Source organism: Tripterygium wilfordii, chromosome 9, assembly GCF_013401445.1.
Source record: "Tripterygium wilfordii isolate XIE 37 chromosome 9, ASM1340144v1, whole genome shotgun sequence".
Lineage (NCBI taxonomy): Eukaryota > Viridiplantae > Streptophyta > Magnoliopsida > Celastrales > Celastraceae > Tripterygium > Tripterygium wilfordii.
This window is the reverse complement of record NC_052240.1, coordinates 9,168,540-9,189,153: the sequence shown is the minus strand read 5'-3', so window position 1 is coordinate 9,189,153 and position 20,614 is coordinate 9,168,540. Positions and strand designations below refer to the sequence as shown.

The following is a 20,614-nucleotide window of genomic DNA, read 5'->3' as shown; positions in this document are numbered from 1 at the left end:
ACAGAGCCTTCCTCATTAAGTGTAGATTGAATATAAAATTAAATAGTTGTATCAAAAATAGCAAACCACGTGCTACAACATTTTGATCTCCCATGCCATCATCACGAACTTGTTTAAGCCGAAGCAAACATATTGATCAAGCTCATCAAAGTGGCATAATGTGATCCCCAATATATATCAGAAGCACGAGCTAGACTACTTTCTTGATTTAAGCCTCGCCGGATCATAAGTTACCTCACTTATTGATTTAAAGACATTTATAGCTTGAGCTTCAAGAAAAGCATCATGTCGTTTGCAAGATCCTCCACCAATATTCAATATATTAGCTATAGAGTTGAAAAACCGTGAAATATCCAAGTGTTTTTTATCACAACCACTAGATCTAATTGGAGTTGATGAGCAAAGCAATAAACATAATAAATTGATTCATTCTCTCTTAAGATTAAGAGATGGAGCCCAAACCTAAAGAATTAGACAGAACAACAACAAGCACAGTAAGACTAGCTATTGAGATAGTTTTTTAGTATTATCAAATTCTTTGTTTTGAGAGCTTCTTTGTAAGATTTTAGAGGAGATGAAAAATAAACTGAGGAGAGCTTGGTGAGATCATTCTTGAGTGAACAAGGGTGTGATTTCTTGTGAAACTCCCAAGAGGTGTTATAAAGGCTTGTGTTGAGCAAACTTGGAGGTTGTACAAGAAGCTCGGATTCGTTCATCTAGTGGAATGCTCAAGCAACCCTATGGACATAGGCTTAGTATAACTGAACCACGTAAACCATTTTATCCCTTCTATTTGCTCTCTTGCATATTTACTTATTGTGTGTTTGATTATTGCTTGTTCACAGTTTAGCTTGGTCCCGATTGGTTTTGTCGAATAGTTTATCTTTCATGATAAGATTCCACCTTGCTCCACTATAGAGAATGGATGCTTATGCATGAGATCGAATAAAATGTGCAATATTATCTTTGACTTTCTTATAATCATATTTAAAGGGAAGAAGAGGAGATGACTCACTAGTGATTTTACTTGAATGGTAGCTCAATATCTTTTAAGATTTTTGATTTATCTTCCTCTCACACACCCTTTTAAAAATGTCTCCTGAAATGAGATGTCGTGCCACCACTGATTTGAAGTTGTGTCTTGCAATGTTTGCACTGCACTTTTTGTTTGTTCCTTTTACGTCATTGAACTCATCCCAAACCGTGGATTTCCTTCTCTTTCTTTTCTTATCAATCTCTAGACTTTCATCATTTTTGTTATCTCCTCCTCCTCCTTCATCTCCTTCTTCAACTCCCTCCTCATATTCATCTTCATTTTTCTATTCCTCATGTTGTTATTGTTGCCTTTGCTCCACATCCATAGTGGCAACCAAGGGTTGAATTTCTAGGGTAATCACACCATCAACTTCCATCCTGAAATATCAATGTATGGATTCAAATATTAAGCACAACAATACTTCATAGTTTGTTACGTAAAAATCATTGCATATAATGCTCTGAAAGATTGAAATATAATTGTATATAATGTTCTAATCAAATTATTGATCCTTATTTTGTGTAACGGACATGTTTGTTTAAGTAAAATTTTTTTCATATCCAACAATAACTCTAAAGCCATTTAACTCTAAGCCACCATAACCACTCAAATACAGAACTCCAAAAATTCCAAACTAGTTCAAAAGCACAAAAAATGAGTTGAAAATTATTAGAATGAATAACTTGAATTAGCAAAGAAAAATACATACCAAGAATAAAAAAATCAGAATATCATTACCTCAAGTCAATCAATAAGACACAAGGCAAATACAAAAAGGAGCCAAAGAGACAAAGTTTGCTAAGTATTATATCCATGGTTTAATCCTGTTGAAATTACAAGCATTTGTCGAGACCACTTCCCAAGCTCCATGTTCCAACACCACTGGCACCATGGCAAGCAAGTAAATAGAACTTAGTACCTCAACAGTCACCATGAAATAAAACTCACAAGAAAAACCCTGGAAGTAACTAAAAATCACTAGAGGGAATTGTAACACTATTGTCGAAATCATAAGCCTCCAAGAAGAAGGAAATCGCAAGCCTCCAAGGCTCCAAAAAGAATTAAATCGCAACTCCCAGCAGACATAAACAAGTCAGCACTAAACTACGTGACGACATGGCCACTCACCACTCACCATTCTCTGTGATTGCGATTTAAGGTTCCTTAGTGGCTTAGTTCCTCTCTCGACCGTGATTTAGATTTTGTTTTGTATAATCGTATAGGAGAAATTAACAAGGCTAGAGGCCTAGAGCCCATGGTAAGGGATTTAGGGAATTAAGGGCTTAAGCAATGGACAGATTGAGCTTTCAAATTAAATTGGGCATGTATAGTTTTGGGTTTCTTAATTCTATTAAGAAGGCTTATATATGAATATATTTATAGATATCATATATATATAAATATAAATATATGTATATATATAATATATATAGGCCCTAGTGCCTACGGGCCGGACTTCCCTGAGCATGGGCTTGACCCTAAATCCTAAACGAACCTATCTTTAGGCCAGAACTTGGCCCCTTTGGCTTACAGGCCGAGCCGAAATAGCGTCGTCCGCAAGCCACCCGTGGGTGGATTGGCCCATTTTCATCCCTAATTTCAGTAACACTAGTTCAGACGATTCGTGATAGGCAAGAGCTGTTTAATCTTAGTTCTAGGTATATGAGCACATTTGGACCAAATGGGTTGCTTCGGGCTCCAAGTCCAAATGCATTCCCAATAGGTACATCCACATCTTTGAGGATTTCTAGATAGTTATAGTATAGACTTGTAACTTGGGGTGGTAAAACTATGTCCGGTTCGGATGACCGAATTTGTCCAATTCGAATTAAACCAAGTTTGGACATAAGTTATACGTATGATATCTACCCGGGTTTGGGTTCAAACATGTTCTATCTGGAAGAAGAGGAATGAAGTAGTGTTTTGAGGAAAAGAACCAGACTGACTCTAAGTAAAATCCCTTGTTTTTGTAAGGCTACATCACTTGATTGCAAGACTGATTCCAAATTTTCCCTACCACAGCTATCAGCTTGCTTGGTCTTCATGCACCATTTCAAGTTTGTCAAATTTTCATAAAAGTAGGATCTCCCACCAGCTGTAGTGGATCCCCCCAGCAAATGGCCAAACAAAATGGAATGTGGATGGTTCCTCTCTTGGTAAACCAAGAAGGGTTGGTATTAGTGGAGTTCTAAGGGATGCAAATGGTTTAATCTTATGCATTTTCTCTTGTTTCATTGGCTTATGTGATTCAAATCAAGCTGAATTTTGTGCCATCCAAAAGGTGTTGGATCTATCGGTCTCTTCTCTCAGGTTTCTAGAGGCTGACGTTATCCTAGAATCCTACTCCACCAATGCTTGCAAATGGGCCAATCAGTCTCAAGAATCACCATGGAACTACAATCACATTCAGGATGCCATCTGCCTTTCCAAACTTAAGCTACGAAGGTTAGTAGTAAATCACATATTAAGGGAAAGAAATGACATTGTAGACGTTCTTGCAAAGGAGGGAGTAAGGAGGTCATATGATTTTGTTATGTGGTTTTAGTTTATTTTTATGTCCCTTCTATGATGGATCTACTTGTCCTATAATTTTTACCTTCCTTTTGATGTATTTACCTTAGGCAATCCTTATTGATGCCCTATTGTTCCTTTTTGCTGTGATATATACTCTGTTCTATATAAAAAAAACGTACAAATCTTGTCCAGTTTACTTGTTCGAACTCTAACACGAATTTAAATCAATCTGGATTTGATCAATTAAGTACGTCTGAAATCAATTCGGATTAACATTCGGACATGTAAACATGTCATATACATTGTAATTGATTTTTTTCCATCCCTACTTGTAACACGGAAAAAAAAGAACAAACCAAAGAAAACATCCGGACCGGACTTGAGGCCGGGTGATGATCCCGACAGGTACAATCCGGTCCGGATTTAACACCATGGTTGGAAGTTGATTAGTTGACAGTTTCATAATCTGAATTACATAATCTCTATTTGCTAAAAGGAAAAGAACAGAAAAGAGCCACCACAACGTCTAAATGAGTTCTGTGAACACATTTCCCTCTTTCCCTTCCTCGTCGTCCCGGTGTATCTTTGCCAAACTATGGCCCATCCGGAGCTCCTTCTCTACACGACGTCGGTCTCGCCGCCGCCTCCACCTCCACCTCCGCCGCCACCGTCAAACCCCAAATAAACTCGCAGAACTCTCTAAACATGACGACGGCGACAGCAACAATAACCTCAAACTAGTCCTCGACATCGACCGGATATCCGCCCTTTCCTCGAGAGAGTACCAACAATATCTCTCCTCCGCCAGAGATGCCTGTCAGGACCTACTATCCCTCGTCACGATTGATAGCGCCAATCGACGAGTCGTCGTTTCGTGCCGTAGATCCACGCTCCTGTTCGCTGGTCATATGTTAGTTATTGGGTTTGCTCTGCTTTTGGGGATTAGGGTTTTGTCTAAGCTAGTGTTGGGGTTTAAGGGTCGGTTTGTATTTGGGTCTCGGCGTGATGATGTTGTGGTTCGGAGAGATAGGAGTCTTGGAGGGAAAGAAGTTGTTGTTGCTGCAAGGAGTATCAGGGAGACGAGAGAGGACGGAATGATGGACAATTTCGGGGCTTTGAAGAAAAATATTCAGGTTCGGAGCCAAGAGAAGTTGCCCAAGTGGTGGCCGGTTCGGGTGGTGATTCCAGCAATGGTGGCTGATAAAGAGGAGTATCAGAGGGAAGCCAACAAATTGATTAGAGGTTTTTCTTTTACAATTGTTTCTGTCGATTCTTTTTTTTTCTTGATCCTACAAATGTTGTTTTGTCTGTACTGGGTAGAAAAGCCTTCCTTTTCAAATTCGGAAGTTTGGAACTTTCTTTCTCTAATTTTCGTCAATATTTTCTTCTGGAGGATCTGATAATTTAAAGAACTTAGTTTTGTCCCATTTTGTTATTCTTGCTAGTAGATTTGCATATGTTAGTGAATGTTTTATTTTGAGTCTCCCCTTCCTTCCCAGGCCTTTTCGTAGAACTTAGTTTTATCCCAGTATGTTATTCTTGCTAGTGGATTTGCATGTGTCTTTATGTTAGTTTCCCCATCCTTCCCTGACCGTTTTGGCCATTGTCACCATGGGTGTATGCAGCATGCCTGTATCTGTTTTATGACTTCACTCGAAGTGAGGGTGGGTTGCAGGTGACTATTGAATGGTCTCTTATGCATTTGTTTTCATCCATTTCATGACTCTGGTTTCCTTGTGATTTTGCTGTTGATTTTTGTGTTGTAGGTAAGAGATGCACATTTCTGAAACCTCAGCCAACATTGTAATTATGCATTTTTCTCAAGTTGCAACTTATCAATTTGATTTCCAGCTATCATGGACTGTAGAACGAGTGGAAAGGACATTATGGAGGATGATATAATCCAAGTCAGTTTTTATTCTTAATTTTTTTAATATCTAATTGTGCTGCTAATGTAATAACTTAATAATTTCTTTCACCGGTGTTCTAAGAGACTATAGTTCATGCATGCATGTATTGCTTGTGTGTGTTGTTGGTGAATCATGTTTATTAGGAGCCTACGGCAATAATCTGAATTTGAGGCCGAAAATGAGAATTTGAATGAGACTTTACCTTACTGCTAAAATAATTCTTAAGAATTTTTCGGTCCTGCAGAAGAAAATTTTCTAAATTAAAATTAGAAAGTCACAGTAAAATGTTTACTTTTTTAATTGGTATAAGTACAGCTTTTACTTCAAAATTAATTAAAATATATAAGCTAATTCAACAGTGACATAGAACTATAGAAGTAAAGTGAAAATTTAGAATGATAGAACCTCACTGAACCACACAATGATTTGATAATGGGCATGTTAAAACCAATATGTTTAGTCCGAGGTGTTCAAAGAGATGCTTGTAGATTTTAGTTAGACACATTGAGAAGAATACGGAGTCGGTCAACCTGATAAGAGGAGATGGAAAAATAAAAAGGCACTTGCACAAGAGAGATGCGAAGGTGAAGTCTTGGAAGGGCGGAGGAAGAGGAAGTTTTGCTAGCTTTTAGGAGGAAATAGGATTTATTTGACTTTGAGAAAGATATTACACACTAAACATAATAAATATTTTTCATGAGGGGCTTTCTTAAAAGGTGATGTCGTAGGCAACTGACTGGTGAATATTGGTTAAATAATCCCTGTTGTGTACTTGCACTTTGTTTTTAATGTTGTAGAAATACCATAGATTTAGGCATTTGGGTTTCTCAAACAAAAAAAAAAACACACAGTATATATTTGGGTTTTTTATTTCTTATTTTACTCTTTTGGGGTGGGGGAAGGGTGTCAACAAATAGTCTCCTCTAAAAATGCTAAGTGGGAGATGGCAATTAAGTAGTCTCTTTCATGAAGCCCAGATGTACTGTTAAGGTATTTTTTTCGTGTAGGTTGCCACTTGCTATTAAATGTCCTCTCATCGACACCATTAACAACATAACTATGTCTATCAAAAACTATTTTGTTCATGTGATCGTTTGGTTACTTGGTGCCTTTTTAACAAAATTCTTCTCCAAAAAAATGTCTTGGGCTTGCTTAGTTTTAATCTTATTTTTTCTTTCCATGGGACCGTCACAAATTCTTTTGAGGAAAGAAACTATGTGTAACGAAGTGGAAAAGGTCATCTGCCGCAGTTATGCTTGGAAAATTGTACTGCCTTCTTTTGCACATAACGCTTTTAAAATCATGTAACTTTGATCAATATGTCAATTTGTAGCTTGTACTTTGAGGTAAATCCATTTGTGGTACATCTGGTAAAGGAGTTATGGGTAAGAGGGCATTGGCATCATTTAACTTCTTTCTTTTGATGCACAAATGCGATGATGATTGTCAGCATGTAAGATGCTTGTTTAGTTTCCATTGTCAGTGACAATTTTATTGGGAAGTTGCGCTAGAGAAGGTTTTCTTTTATTGATTTGTGGGTTTCCATATTTTTTCCACTGCTGTCTCCTCTCCTCTGGACCTTATCTTCTGAACTGTGATTAGGCTTATGAGACCAACTCTCGTAAGTTGTCTAATCTATCTTCAAACTCCTACTTCGTATGCTTCATTTCTAGCTTTACTGACCCATCTTTCATGTTCCAGACATATTTAGCTTCCAAAATTAGTTTCCAAAGGCTGCCTTCTTTGTTTGTGAAGCTCCTAACTCATTTACATGAGAGCTCTCTTGAAAAGTTGTTAGTACGTTATCCGAAGACCTAGTGCTATTGGCTGCTATACAATTTTCCAATTCACTATGACATTCTTTCAGTGTTCCTACCCTTCAGAAACCTATTTTGTCTGCCTTCCAGTCACCTAGTTATGTTAACTTAACTGGCACAGAGAAGTGAATAGTCATAGTGTACACCGGAAGATGGGAGAGTGCTTTTAATAAGAGCTAGTCTACCTTTGGTTCAAAAGTGTGGATGGCTATTCAGGAGTTGTTATTGGTCTAGTGGCAATATTATAGTCAATGAGAGGATTTTTAGATGAAATTGATCTTATGTCATGTATGCTATGGAAAGGGTCAGCACATGTTTGGTTCCTGAATAAAAAATCTCATAAAGTTACAAACTGAAACTTGGGAGGAAATTACCATCTTATTGATTGTTCCCTTGGATTCTATCTGATCGTCTAGCTAAAGCTTATGTTCATGAAAAGGATCGTCAACGGTCAATTGATGTGCTTTATTATATATTGGTTTGCCTTTTTTCCTGTTCTCTCCAAGTTACTTTTCCATAGTAAACAAAACATTCTGCCAGAATTTGAGTTAGCGAGTTGGCGCTAGTTTTAATTTCTCTTAAAGTATATGACGTCCAATATTTTATTTTGCTGTTGTTATTGCTTTAGCTGATCCCAAAGTTGCACTGTATTTTTCTTTGCTTGTATTGGTGAGCAGTTGCGTCGAATATGCAGGATATCTGGAGTGCGGGTCTCAATTGACACCACCAACTCATGTTATACCTTATATCGTACGTCTGTCAACTTTGTTTTGAACGTCTGCAGCAGGTGTGGTTTGTTGGGCCCATATGAAGCAAAGTTATCTTTCGGTAGTTTATGCTTTTTTTTATGTGCTTCCTTTAATCCTTTTGGTTGTAGTTCATAACTTGTTTGGAGTTCACAGGGCGTCAAGTTACCGTAACTCTGTTGTGATTGATGGAGAAGATGTTAGGCAATTTATTGCCGGCCTTGCTGAAAACATAGGGCTCGAGAACACTCGTGCTGCAAGAATGGTTTCTGCATCTGTTGCTGCACGTACACGTTCATGTTTTCTACAAGCATGGGTACCATTCCATACTTGTGCAATTTTTGTTAATGATTTTTTTGTAACATTCAGAGGAGCTGCAATATCTATTCCACCTTGTCACTGCCAATTTACAATATTGATAATTCAATACTGAAATTTTATAGAGATCTAAAATCCTTCTATGTGCCTTGCGGATAATTTCATTACCTTCATGAGCAAGATCATGTCCCTCCTTACAGGCTTGTACTCATGCTTCTAGAGCTACTTGATTAGCTACAGCACCAGGTGCATTTTTTGAATTAATTTTGGAAAAGTTTTGAACATTGCGTTGCAGGATGCATAAATCTTGTGATGCTTTTGGAAAATCTCTAGATCTTGTTCTGCCTGAGAAATACTGTAGGCACTTCAATCTCTAGAGAAACTAATTTCTCTTATGGATTCATGTAGCTCTGCACCGTCTCTACACCCCAGTTCTTCCTTACCTCTGTCAAGACCTAAAAATATCCGAGTTGTTTTTCTTGGTTACTTTTCACTGTGGTTCAAAAGAACCCGGTTACCTGGTTTTGACTTCCACTAATTATAGTCTCCGTATCCTTTATTCTCAATTTATTTGTTGTTCTTGGCTTAAAATCCTGTTCTTTTGCTGTTGTATAGGGAGTTTTCAACTGATCTTCCCAACTTTTCCACAATTTGATAATGCTAGAATGTTAGCCTTTTATTCGAATTGATTTACTCCTCCCCTTTCTCACCTTAGATTTTAGCTTGAATATAGTGCCCAAATTCTAAATATTCTGTCCTGTATGGACATCATAAATTTTCAGCTAAAATATAAAGTTTCTGGTACTCTGCTGGTCATGTCATTTCAAATGCTGTTAAAACCATCTGAGGAATTTCTGTTTAAAAGAACACTAGTTCTTACATCTTCAAGTTTCCTCAAATTCTGAAATGTGTATATTTGTAGTTCTTTGGAATTCTCATAGAATAATACAGAAAATATATTACTGTTAGACAGCAAGAATAAGTAATTGGGAGTCTTATATTTTTACTTTTTATGCCCGGCTAAAGCGCAGGTCTTCTTTTTCCCATGCAATAAATAATTTTGTTATCTTTTTCACCATCGAGTTTATGTTTTGTATGAAAACCTCTTGCTACAGGCTCTGGAATTGCAAGGCAGACATTCTGAAGCAATGGCAGAAGTTTCAAAGATTTGCATTATTCTCCGGACGTTTCCTCCCGAAGAGTCCTCTGTATGTAATGTTATTTCCAATTAATGCTTTTTTAAAGTCAAAAATTCCATTTGATGCCTCACTCCATAGATTTCTATATGACAACTTTTCGCTTAATTACTGCCTCGCGATTAAATTTATTAAAGTTGAGTTTCCTTTGAATCTTCTTGTTTGCTAAATTACCTACTCTTCTCTGTTTGTAATAAGAAAACACTATTCTTCTTAATTGATGCCAATTTCCATTATCTGCGCTCTGTCTCTGTGTATTTATAGTTGTTGCCAATTTTATTATGCCCTGATGTCAGAAGGTTTTTAATAATACTCTTATATTGTTTTTCTGCATGAGCAGAGCATACTTGTTGGTCCATCTTCTTGTCTGTAGATACATTTTTGTTAGTCTACCAATTTCCGAAGTTATATCTGACTTTATCTTGGCTGCCATCTATTAGTACATGCAGTGACCCTACCCTGGGTTTCTGATTGGTACGAGTAGTGAAGCTTTTTGATGTTTATTTAGTAATTTTAATGCCCATACACATTTATCCATGTGCATCTCTGCCAGCAGCTTTTTGACCTTTACCAACATAAATGACCACCAGAATTCCCAACTAGGAGGGCCATACAGAGGACATATAGAATCGTTTTGTGCCTCCATAATGGTATGTTATAATTTTTTGTGTATGCCTGGGTTCATCTATTGTGAGAATGTGAGTTAATAATTGTTTGTGTTCTAATTGTTTAATTTCTTGTGTAACCCTTCTGCATAAATTAGTTGACATCTTATGATCTTATGTGATCGACAATGAATGTGTGTTTCTGCAGCCTGAAATGGAGCTGGTGGCTCGGGGATTGGAGAAACAGCTTAAAGTAGAGCAGAGGGAATTTCTGATGAATATGATTGTTGGGGTTTGTGGCGAGGAGAGTCATAGAAGTGCAGCAGAGGCTCTGGGTTTGGTACGTCCAAATGTTTTTTTTCCCTAGCAGATTTTATTGTTTAGGAATATTAAATTGCAAGGAACCTGTTCTCATGTTTAAGATCAAGAGACTACTATCTTTGTTTTTATTTATATTTTCCTAAATACCACTGCTAAAACTGGTAAAAGAGGAGATTCGAAAGGCACAAATCTAGAATTGTTTACGTTTTCTGCATGTTTACAACTAACTTGGTTGCGGAAAAGAAATGAGTTACCATTGAGACCATATAAACTAGAATGAGAGTTGTTTGCATGTTCTATCAAAGCCCAAAAACCAATGGAAAATGAAGCTTTTATTTAATTATTTTTTTTTCAATTTTCTTTCAGGAAAACTATTTTAATTACCATGCAAAAAACAGTTTTAGCAGCATCTTAGAAAAGGAAAGAAAATTTCTCTTTCCTCCACTGTGGCTCGATTCTCATTTAAGGCCTTTTTCCTCCTCTTCTTATCTTAGTTATAAACTCATAGATGTTAATGGAACTATGATGGCACTCGACTCCTGCAGTAATTGGCATCCTTTCTCAGTTGCAGTTCTTACTTATAGTGCCATAGTTAAATGTTATGTTCTAAATGCTGTTGCAAACCTTTGTGGCTTCATCTCGTCCATTCTTAACATTAAATATTTTCTTCCTCTGGCCCTCACATTGTTATCTATAAGGTTTTCTCAATTGCCGTCCTTGTTCTGTATATTTTGAGGTTCCTTTTATGTTGAGTATGCACCATTGATTGAAGAACTACTGTAAACATATTTGTTTGTTTTGTATGTGAATATACTGATGTTGTGACTTTTCTTTTCCTTGTAGTAGATGCTCTCCGCAAGAGATATTGGCAAGCAATGGAAATCGAATGCACATGAAAATTGATTGGATAATTATGATTATTTTTTATCTTGCTACTTCTGTAACCGAATAGTTTTCATGTCCAGAAGCAAACTCCTTGTCCAATGATAGCTCATAATCTTAATAATGTCTCTCTATAGAAAAGCACTCCACAGTTGTTTAGCGCTCATTTTTGTTCGCAAATCTTGTGATGAGAGTGAGAATCCAATTGCAAGTAATGACATGGTTATTTGAGACCTACATATAAATAATTAAGTGTTTGGTTTTGATAATCACTAAAAATCTTAGTTTTGTAAATACACCTAAAAGGAATTTATAACTATTTAAACATATTTTAATTTTGTATGCTTTTAATCTTCTAACAATCATTTATAAATACTCTTTATTGATATGTAAATTATGGTATAATAGTTCTTTATCACTATTTAAATTATAATATAAATATCCTTTATCACTAGGCAAATTATTAATTAATTGTAAATTAATATGACGTTAGACTTTATTAATCATAAACATATTTGAATTTTTTTAATCTTTTTTGTATTTCGAAAATTAATTAAAGCATACATGTTTTAAATATAAACTTGTGATGATTAGAAATATTGGTTATTTAAGTACACCTAAAAAGATTCTCCTTTATCAACACTTTTAACATAATTTGAATATAAGAGGATTATACATTAAAATATAGTTTATTTTAATAATATTGCATACAATTAAATTTTTAAATATTCAACTAGATTATGGTAATACTTTCTTTTAAATTTTGAATATGATAATACCTTTAAATTGCGAGGTCCAAATATTCATGAAACATATCTTCATTGTATCTATTTTCTTTCCTTTCCTATTTATTATATGCTATGAATGACTCTATGATTTGACTTTATCGATACTATTACTTATAATAGGCATGATTGGTGGTTAAAGTTTCGAGTTATATGGTTGTGGATGGTTCCAAATTTTGTGAGACACAATTACGATAATCTTATTGATGAAAAGGTAACCTCAGTCCAAATTTTTTTATTTATTATAGATCAATACTCATATTTGATGTTTAATTTGGTTGTTCATAACAAGATGGAAGAATTAATTTCTCTGTAATAAGAAAGTTCAAGGATCTGTTTGTTGATGGTTATGGTTATGCTATGACCAATTTTGTAGTTCGTTATAAAATGAAAATTTTAAATCTACAAGACATAAGTACAAGTTAAATTTTATGACAATCACTGATATTTTCTCTTGGATAGAGTTGAATAATCCAAAGAAAGATTCCCTTTTTATTTCCTTCTCCTGAGATTATTTCAAAGAAGGATGAGACATTTTTAATTGTTATGTAATAACAGTGGCGGACCCAGGAATTGAAGTTATCGGGGGCACAAAAATGAAGCGGGGGTCCGGGGGCAGCGCCTCCGGAATTTTTTTTTGGGTTCTTTATGTAATTGACTTACAAATATAAACAATAAATATAAAAACACATTAATACTACATTATAATTTATTACAATTGTTCTCTACGAGTTTTCATATTTTGAAAGTGCGATATTACAACATTATTAGTAATAGTTCCGAGCAACTCCTTTTATATGTAAGATACTAGACAGTCATTCATAAATTGATCACTGATCCGGTTGCGCAAATCTGTCTTGATAATATTCATTCCAGAAAAGCATCTTTCAACACTTGGGTTAAATGAGAGTTGGGTTGGGTTGGTCTTAATTAATGGGCTATGTGTGTGAGTGAGGGTTGGGTTGGGTCTTAGTTAATGGACTAAGTGTGTGAATGAGAGTTGGGTTGGGTCTTAGTTAGTGGGTTAAGTGTGTGTAATGGGGGCCTTTTATTTTTTTATTGGGGGCCTTAGTGGTAAATTGTTAAGAATGTAGGGTATATTTAGTGAAAAAAATTTTAACTGACTGGGGGCCGTGCCCCCAGTGACTATACTGTGGGTCCGCCACTGTGTAATAATGTTTAAATTACTATTTTTAAATATGCTTCATATTACTGGAGTTGTGACTGAAATATACTTTTAATTGGGTTTGTTGGTTAAATGTTATTCGCGAAATTGTTCAAATTGGTGATCTCATTTAGAGTTCAAAAAGTTATAAATTGGTGACACTGGACGCAATTGTAGTGTTTAGCATTGTGTGTATTTTAATTAATTTTTAAAATACTAAAAAGATAAAATTCAAATATGTTTACAATTATGAGTAAAATGATAAAAATTTAGAGTTGATTGCGGTTATTATTATCATGTAGAATTTAAAATATTTTATCTTAATTTAAAATTACTAACTATATTTTAAATAGTTATAAAAGACAAACGTTTTTAGGTATATTTACATAACTAAGACTTTTAATCATTAAGAAAAAATTATCATTTTATGAGTAAAAGGATTAAAAGTTAAACATGTTTACGATTATTATAGTGTAAGGCCATCTTAATTTGAAATTATCATTTTATGATTTGCATAGTGATAAATGATATTCATTTTAAATTAAATAGTGACAAAATATCAAATTACTAAATTATGATTTACATAGTGATAACTGATAAAGCACACAACTATTACAATTTAGACAGCAATAATTTACATAGTGACAAAATTGTAATTATAAATGGCCGTTAGGAGTATTTATATATCAAATATTCAAATTTAAAATATGTTACCTTTACAACTTTTTGGAGGAAAAATTGTGGTTTTTGGGGTGCCTAAGACAAATTTTGCATATTGTTCCAAAGAGGACAACCTAATTTATACCCTTTTATACTCCCATAATTATAGAGTTGTTTTTCTAACAAGTTTGTATCGTTTTGGAATGGACCCACTTGAGTTTGGGAGTATTTTCATACTTTGGAATGGGGACTGATGGATGATACTATTTTTTTCATTGGTATGCTAGGGATGAATGACATGCTGGTATGTTAATTAATTTTCTCTTTCTCCTCTCTTTTTTGCATTGGTTTTATCAATACTAATCAATTCTTATTTCTATTATGCTTGTAAGTTTTTGAACAAGAGTTTATCATATTTTAACTTGGTGTTCCTGACAAAAGGGTAGAAAATATACATTTTACAAGTCCAAATTCATTTTACATGCTACATACTTTTCTGAATGTACTACATATGACAAAGCTAAGAAATTAGAGTGTTTATTGACTTAGATTCATGTGTTATACCCGTAAAAAAGGAGTTAAATTATATGATATTTTGTATGAAATAAACTAAGATTAACTGCATGGACTACTACTTTGTTAATTTAAGTAAGTTTGGCTTTTCATAGAGATTTTTTTTTGTTTTCCCTTCTAAGCCGTCGTTCAGATTATTTATTTTCTATTATAAGGAATATTCTCTTTACTATAAGCTTGAAGATGTATTCCAAAGATATATTATTTGAACTTGATTTACTTCTATCTCATTCTTCCCAACACATGCCCCTTACAAGTTTATACATTTGTTTGTGTTTGCAAATATTAATATACATTAACCACTCTTTTTGACTCCGATGTCATACCCTATCATTGAGTCCGTCTTTTCTTGAATGAATTTGAAGATTCTCCATTGAAGATCATAGATTTTATATTGAGTAGTTCATTAACCCAATTGTTAGATTGTTTGATTAGATGGATTATGTGTCTCCAAAGACTCTCTCTCAAAGCAGAATAACTTCAAAAAATAATATGTGATCCTCTTGAGTCATCTTGTATATCCTGCCATTTGGGTATGTTTTTATATATATTTTTTGGAATTTTATGTTAGGTGTTCAACAAAACTATATAACCTTAACACAATCCCTATTTAGCAAAATATTTCTAGACCAATCTTTTATAGCATACAAAATTTTGCATACACTTTTTCGAAACCCACTTTATGTGTTGATTCTTATATGATCAAACATTTTAGTGAAATTGTAAAAAAATTTACTATTCGTGCATTGTATGGGTCTAAACCCTAGTTGTAAAAAAAAACAATAGTTTGGGCACAAAAAATGAAATTTAACCATTAAAATATATTTTTGGGTTTGGCTTGTGAGTTAATTAGTCTTATATCGTCATGTGCGAATTCTAACTTACATATTTGATGAGCCCATCCGTGTTTAAACTCCGTCAGAGTCAAATTTAAACCTAGCCTAATCAAATCATGCATTCTAGCTACTTAATTGAGGTTTGCTTCACATATACCTGTCCCAATACTCAATAGAGAAGGCATAGGCATAAACTAGTTTGAAGAAATTTTATGGTTAAAGTACGCATAGGTCACTGAAAGATAGGGAGGGGTATTTGTAATTGGGTCACTAAAGGAAAAACCTTTCAAATTAAGTCACTCAATGTTCTAAATTTAGATAAATAGATAACTCTAGTCTAATTCCGATCAATTTATTTGTCAGAAATTGTTGATGTGCCTAATTTCGCCCAGAGACCAACATTTTTTATGACTGGTGTATACATGTTATTGTTAATAATAATTAATAAAAATAAATAGTGACCTATAAATATTTATAATCATACAATATATAAAAGTAAGTATAAGACATTTCACCTTTTTTTCCTCTTAAACTTGCAAGTTTGTTATCTTGTTAATTTATTCTCTCAACCAACATTGAAATAGTTAATTTATTCCCTCAACTAATATTGAAATCTTTTAAAACCTTTTAAATTAAAGATATAGAGGATAATAAGATATATAATAGAGAATATTAACCAACCAAATATATTTTTAAAATTTTAATCCTTAATTATGTTTTTAGTTATCATCCTTATTACTTTATCCCCTATTTGAATATAATTTTAATTAATATGAAAAGTTTGAAAATTTTTCAATATAATAATAGTAATTTGAAATTCTACACATAAGAAAATTTATGATTATCTTTGTCACTATAATTTTTTTTAATATTGATATTGAAAAGTCAAATCATATCCAAACAACTCACAATTTATTTTTAATTAGAATCAAATTTCTTTGCATAGAAGATAAATTTTTTGAATTTTTTGTGAGTTTAATTCAATGTGTAGATAATATTACCTTTAAATAAATTTTCAATTTAAAATTAAATATTCAAATATTTTATGATAATATTACCTTTCCTCCCGATCATATTGCCCTTTGATCCATCGCCACCACTTGTTCACCTTAACATCCAAGTAAAATCGGATAGTCACCATTCTTTCTTCATGTGGAAATTTAAAGACATGAAAGTAGTGCTCTGCCTTGTTTAACCACTCATGTGGGTCTCTGCCACTAAACCTTGGAAAATCCATATTAGGCTTCTTAGGTCTCTGTCAAATGCCTATTCTCCCTATACCTTTCCTCACCATAGCGCCACTCTTCTCGCCCGCCACATTGGCCACGCCTACCATAGGGCCTATGGTCCTACCTCCGTGATTCCTCCCAGAACTCCTCGTCCTCATCCTTTTCGTGGAGTTGGTAACTAGGTTGACTCCGTTGACTATAAGTCTTGGATCTACGATTATCACCCAAGCCACCTTTCAACAGCTTTGCTTCCCTCGCAGATCTAATCCTTCACCTTGAGTTTGTCATCTCTCTGGCCCTTCTTCGCCTTCGTTAGCTGCTGGGACGTGTGGATCTGAGGATGTTTTGCCACCGTTCATTCCAACCTCTTAATACTCCCTCTACTCATTGAGGGTTATCGTCAGTTGGTCCACGGTAGTGGTCACCTCTTCCAACGTCCGCGACATCTTCCTTCCTCCTTCGAGACCTCAAACCTTGCTCTGTTGGTACTCTAGTTACCTGTCTCCATCTATTTCAAATAGAACTAAAGGAACTGGGAGACATTGAAAACTCTCAATGAAAGCACCAAATTGATGAGGACCTAATTCTAGATCCAACACCAAACCACACCGAACAACTCAAAGCACCAAAACAACTCTCAAATAAGAACAATAACAAAACAATAACTGGAAAATAAATAGATCTGATTGAATAGAACTTACACATGAAAGCCCTAATACAATCTCTAGATCGAAACCTTGATTAAGGTTTAGTTCAAAGCAAGAATACAATGAATCACCAAAAAGTGGCCCAAGGTGATGATGATTTGCAGGTGTGCCAAGGCTTATAGTTTCCTACACTAATTTGAATAAAATGCACCAAATGTAAATAAGACTTCTATCTAGATAATTGAACGAACTATCTACCTCAATAGTTCTAGGTTTCTCAACTCCACTGAAGTGCGTTTTGTTGAGATTGAAATGAAGAAACATAAATAGACACCAAAAACAATTTACACAACGACGGTTGGCATTGAAACTTGACAAGAAATAAATACAAGAGAATTTGGAATGAATGACATAATACTTGCTTGAAATTGACACGAATTTGGAAATGTAATTGAAATGCTAAGATGCTAGGAAGCTTGAAAGTGCCTTTAGGCTTGAGTTTTTGTTGTCTGTTTGACTGGTTGTGTGTGTCTCGATCTCTGTCTGTCTACCATCTTTTATACCTTCTGCTTTGCACGAAATCCTCCTCCATAAACCATGAACCTACTGCAGTTATCCTTGATTTACTCCATGTTCTGTAAGTTGGAAGTTACTGCCATCTTCTCACAACAATTTTCCTCATTTCTCTCATGTGCTGCCACCTGAACCACCTTGTGGTAATTGCCACAACTTCCTTCTCTTTTCATGGGCCACTCTCAGCACAACTGCATCTGGGCAGTTACTCACCAACTGGGCTTCATTTTCTTCCCAATATAATGGGCTCATAGGCTATGATAAAACATGATGGACCGTATGGGCTGCACCTTGGGCCTTATACATGGACTAGGCTTATTAGGCCCAACATATTTTGGTGCCAACAATTGCCCCCCAACTTGAATTTCAACTGTTCAAAGTTGGATTTTGAGCTGATTTTTCGGCCTTTCTTCAAATCCTTCTCATATCAATTACTACCAAAAAAAATCTATTTAAAATTTAAACTATTCTCTTACCTCATTTAATTTGAGCTGATGCTTCTTAATCCTTTATTCCTGCACGCCTCTTTACCTCCTGATTCGTTTGAGAAATCCCTAGCTTTCTCCTTTCTTCTTCTCTAAGCAATGGCTTCTTTCCTTCCAAATACTGCTGCTATTGACTCCCACCTTTCCCCTGAAAAATTGACAAGCTTTTCATCACCTTCTCGTGAAGAACTCCATGCCAATCATGCAAAAGAGTTACCTCTATTGGAACGACATCGTTCCTGGCCCAAACCGCCTCTGGGATGGAGAGACTGGATCAATCGACTTCGAACCACCTTCGGTGTACAATGGATGAAGCAGGGACTTGATCGGCTTATTGACATGACCCTTGAGCCAATTCCGTTAGACCCATCACGTTGAGGGATATATATGCCCTAACTGGATTGACCATCATAGGTCCAGATGCTCCCTGCCTCTTTTCTTTTGTCAGGATTGCCGAGGTAGGAGTAATGGAGGAAAAGAAAACTTTTTCCTACCAGGGTTCGAGCTCCACAAAGCATCTTGGGGAACCTACCTTCAAAGAGCATGCTCTGTTCCTGTGGTGTTTGCTATGCAGGTATGTCTTTGGTACCTTTGCAAATCAACCTGCCAAAGATTATCTTCCCCTTGCATGTGCCCTAGCTGAAGGTCAGAATGTAGCTTCAGGTAGTATTTGGCTAGGCCGTATTTATCACTGTCTTTCTTTGCTCACCTTTGAGAAACCCTTTTACCATCTTTTTTTGGCAGCCTTTGGATTCTTCAGCCTTGGCTATTCACTTATTTCCCTGCTCTACGTTCTCCTGGTTATCAACTACCTACCAAATTCACTTCCTATGGGCAGTTTGTCTTAGCTTGCACTAGTGATAGATCTTTTGTAGAAATCTTAAATTTCTTCTTATCCTTGCCTTCAGATCGACTTGATTCTGAATATTTCTTGTTTACTGATACTTTTCCTGGTGGTCCTTTGATGCCATTGTTGTCTTCAAAAGTTACCATATCTATGGTAATGGACCATCTCCTTCATGATTTTTGGGCCAGTCTTGTTACACCCAGGTATCTCCATGAAGGTGCCAATATTGATAATCCTATGAACCCTACTTGTGGCTTTAAGGCCTACAATCCTCAACTCTGTGCTAGGCAGTTGGGTTATACCCAAAATGTGCCGCTTTACCGCCTTTTCCATTACAACCCTCCTGGAGAAGAGAGGACCAGTGTTCAGTCCAGAGAAAGGATTGAAAACCAGATGGCTGCCAATAATAATGCTTTGAGGAGATTTGTGTTCCAACTGCTACCACCATTCAGTCCTGGTAGTACTTCTGACTATCTATCCTGGAGGTAAAGACATTACGCAAGTTTGATTCCACTTGATCCACTACCACCTCTCAATATTGAATCTGAGGCAGACATTGCAGATGTTACACCTGGTATGTTTCTTTACCTCCTTTTCATTTGCTTGTTTGTCTATGAAATTCTGATATGGCAATATGCTATGCAGCTATTCCTGCTATTCCAATTTCTTCTAGAAAATTGAACATTAAAAAAGAGCCAATTTCTCCCAAGAAGAATCCAAAAACTCATAAGAAGGTGGTGGCTGTGAGAAGATCTCAACGATCTTCTACTAGAATCAAGAAGACCACACAATCCAGTTCAGAGCCTGTTACTATTTCAGGAGATGATGATAGTGAAGCTTCTAGAGATGAGAGTGAAAAGATTTCCACCAGCTATGTAGGAGTTCCCTCATCAGATGAGCCAATTGTCACTCCCAAAATTTCTAACCAACCTTCTGGCTCAGTTACTCCTCTCTCTTCTCAGGTTGATATCTTTCAGTTTCTTTATTTTACTACCATAAACAATTTTTTGATACTTATGACAATACTTTATGCAGGCAGTGACATCATTCAAAGTATTTACCTTCATCATTCCAACCAATGTGGTAAATCTATTAGCAGGTCTGGATTTCTCTTTCCTGACTCCACCTCCTCTCGCTAGTAAAGTGCCAACTGAGGAAGAACTGCAGCATGCAACCAATAGATTGGTCCAGCTTTTTGAGACAAACCTTTCAGATGTTCAAGAAGCAGATGGTAAGGAAGCTTTGAAGCATGTGAAGACTTTGCTGGCAGATCCTCAGATAGCTCCAGAGAGTAAAAGCAGGCTCATACGTTTGGAGCATGATTTGCATCATCTACCCACTGCTTTTCATCAAGACTATTCTCTGGAACAGACTTTATCTAGTAAGTTGGGAGGTTTATCTAAAGACCGAGCTGCTTATGAAATTTTACTCGCCAATTCTGAAAGCCTGGCTGCTGAAGACCTTGGGAT

General features: G+C 35.6%; 1 protein-coding gene across 3 annotated transcripts; it reads left to right on the top strand.

Moving 5' to 3' along the window:
• The first annotated feature begins 3,849 nt into the window (after nt 1-3,849).
• LOC120006252 lies at nt 3,850-11,582 on the top strand. Of its 3 annotated transcripts, none has more exons than XR_005469961.1 (7): nt 3,850-4,792; nt 5,402-5,457; nt 7,955-8,064; nt 8,180-8,339; nt 9,457-9,549; nt 10,094-10,187; nt 10,351-10,482. XR_005469961.1 is itself a non-coding variant. In XM_038856219.1 (7 exons), the coding sequence occupies exons 1-7, from the start codon at nt 4,081-4,083 to the stop codon at nt 11,364-11,366; spliced, it is 1,320 nt and encodes a 439-aa protein (XP_038712147.1). In that variant the 5' UTR covers nt 3,854-4,080; the 3' UTR covers nt 11,367-11,582. The 3 variants fall into 3 exon arrangements, 2 of the variants coding, with proteins under 2 accessions (XP_038712147.1, XP_038712148.1); XM_038856219.1 differs by lacking the exon at nt 10,094-10,187 and adding an exon at nt 11,310-11,582 and having other exon boundaries at nt 3,854-4,792; XM_038856220.1 differs by lacking the exon at nt 10,094-10,187 and adding an exon at nt 11,307-11,582 and having other exon boundaries at nt 3,854-4,792.
• The last annotated feature ends 9,032 nt before the right edge of the window (nt 11,583-20,614 follow it).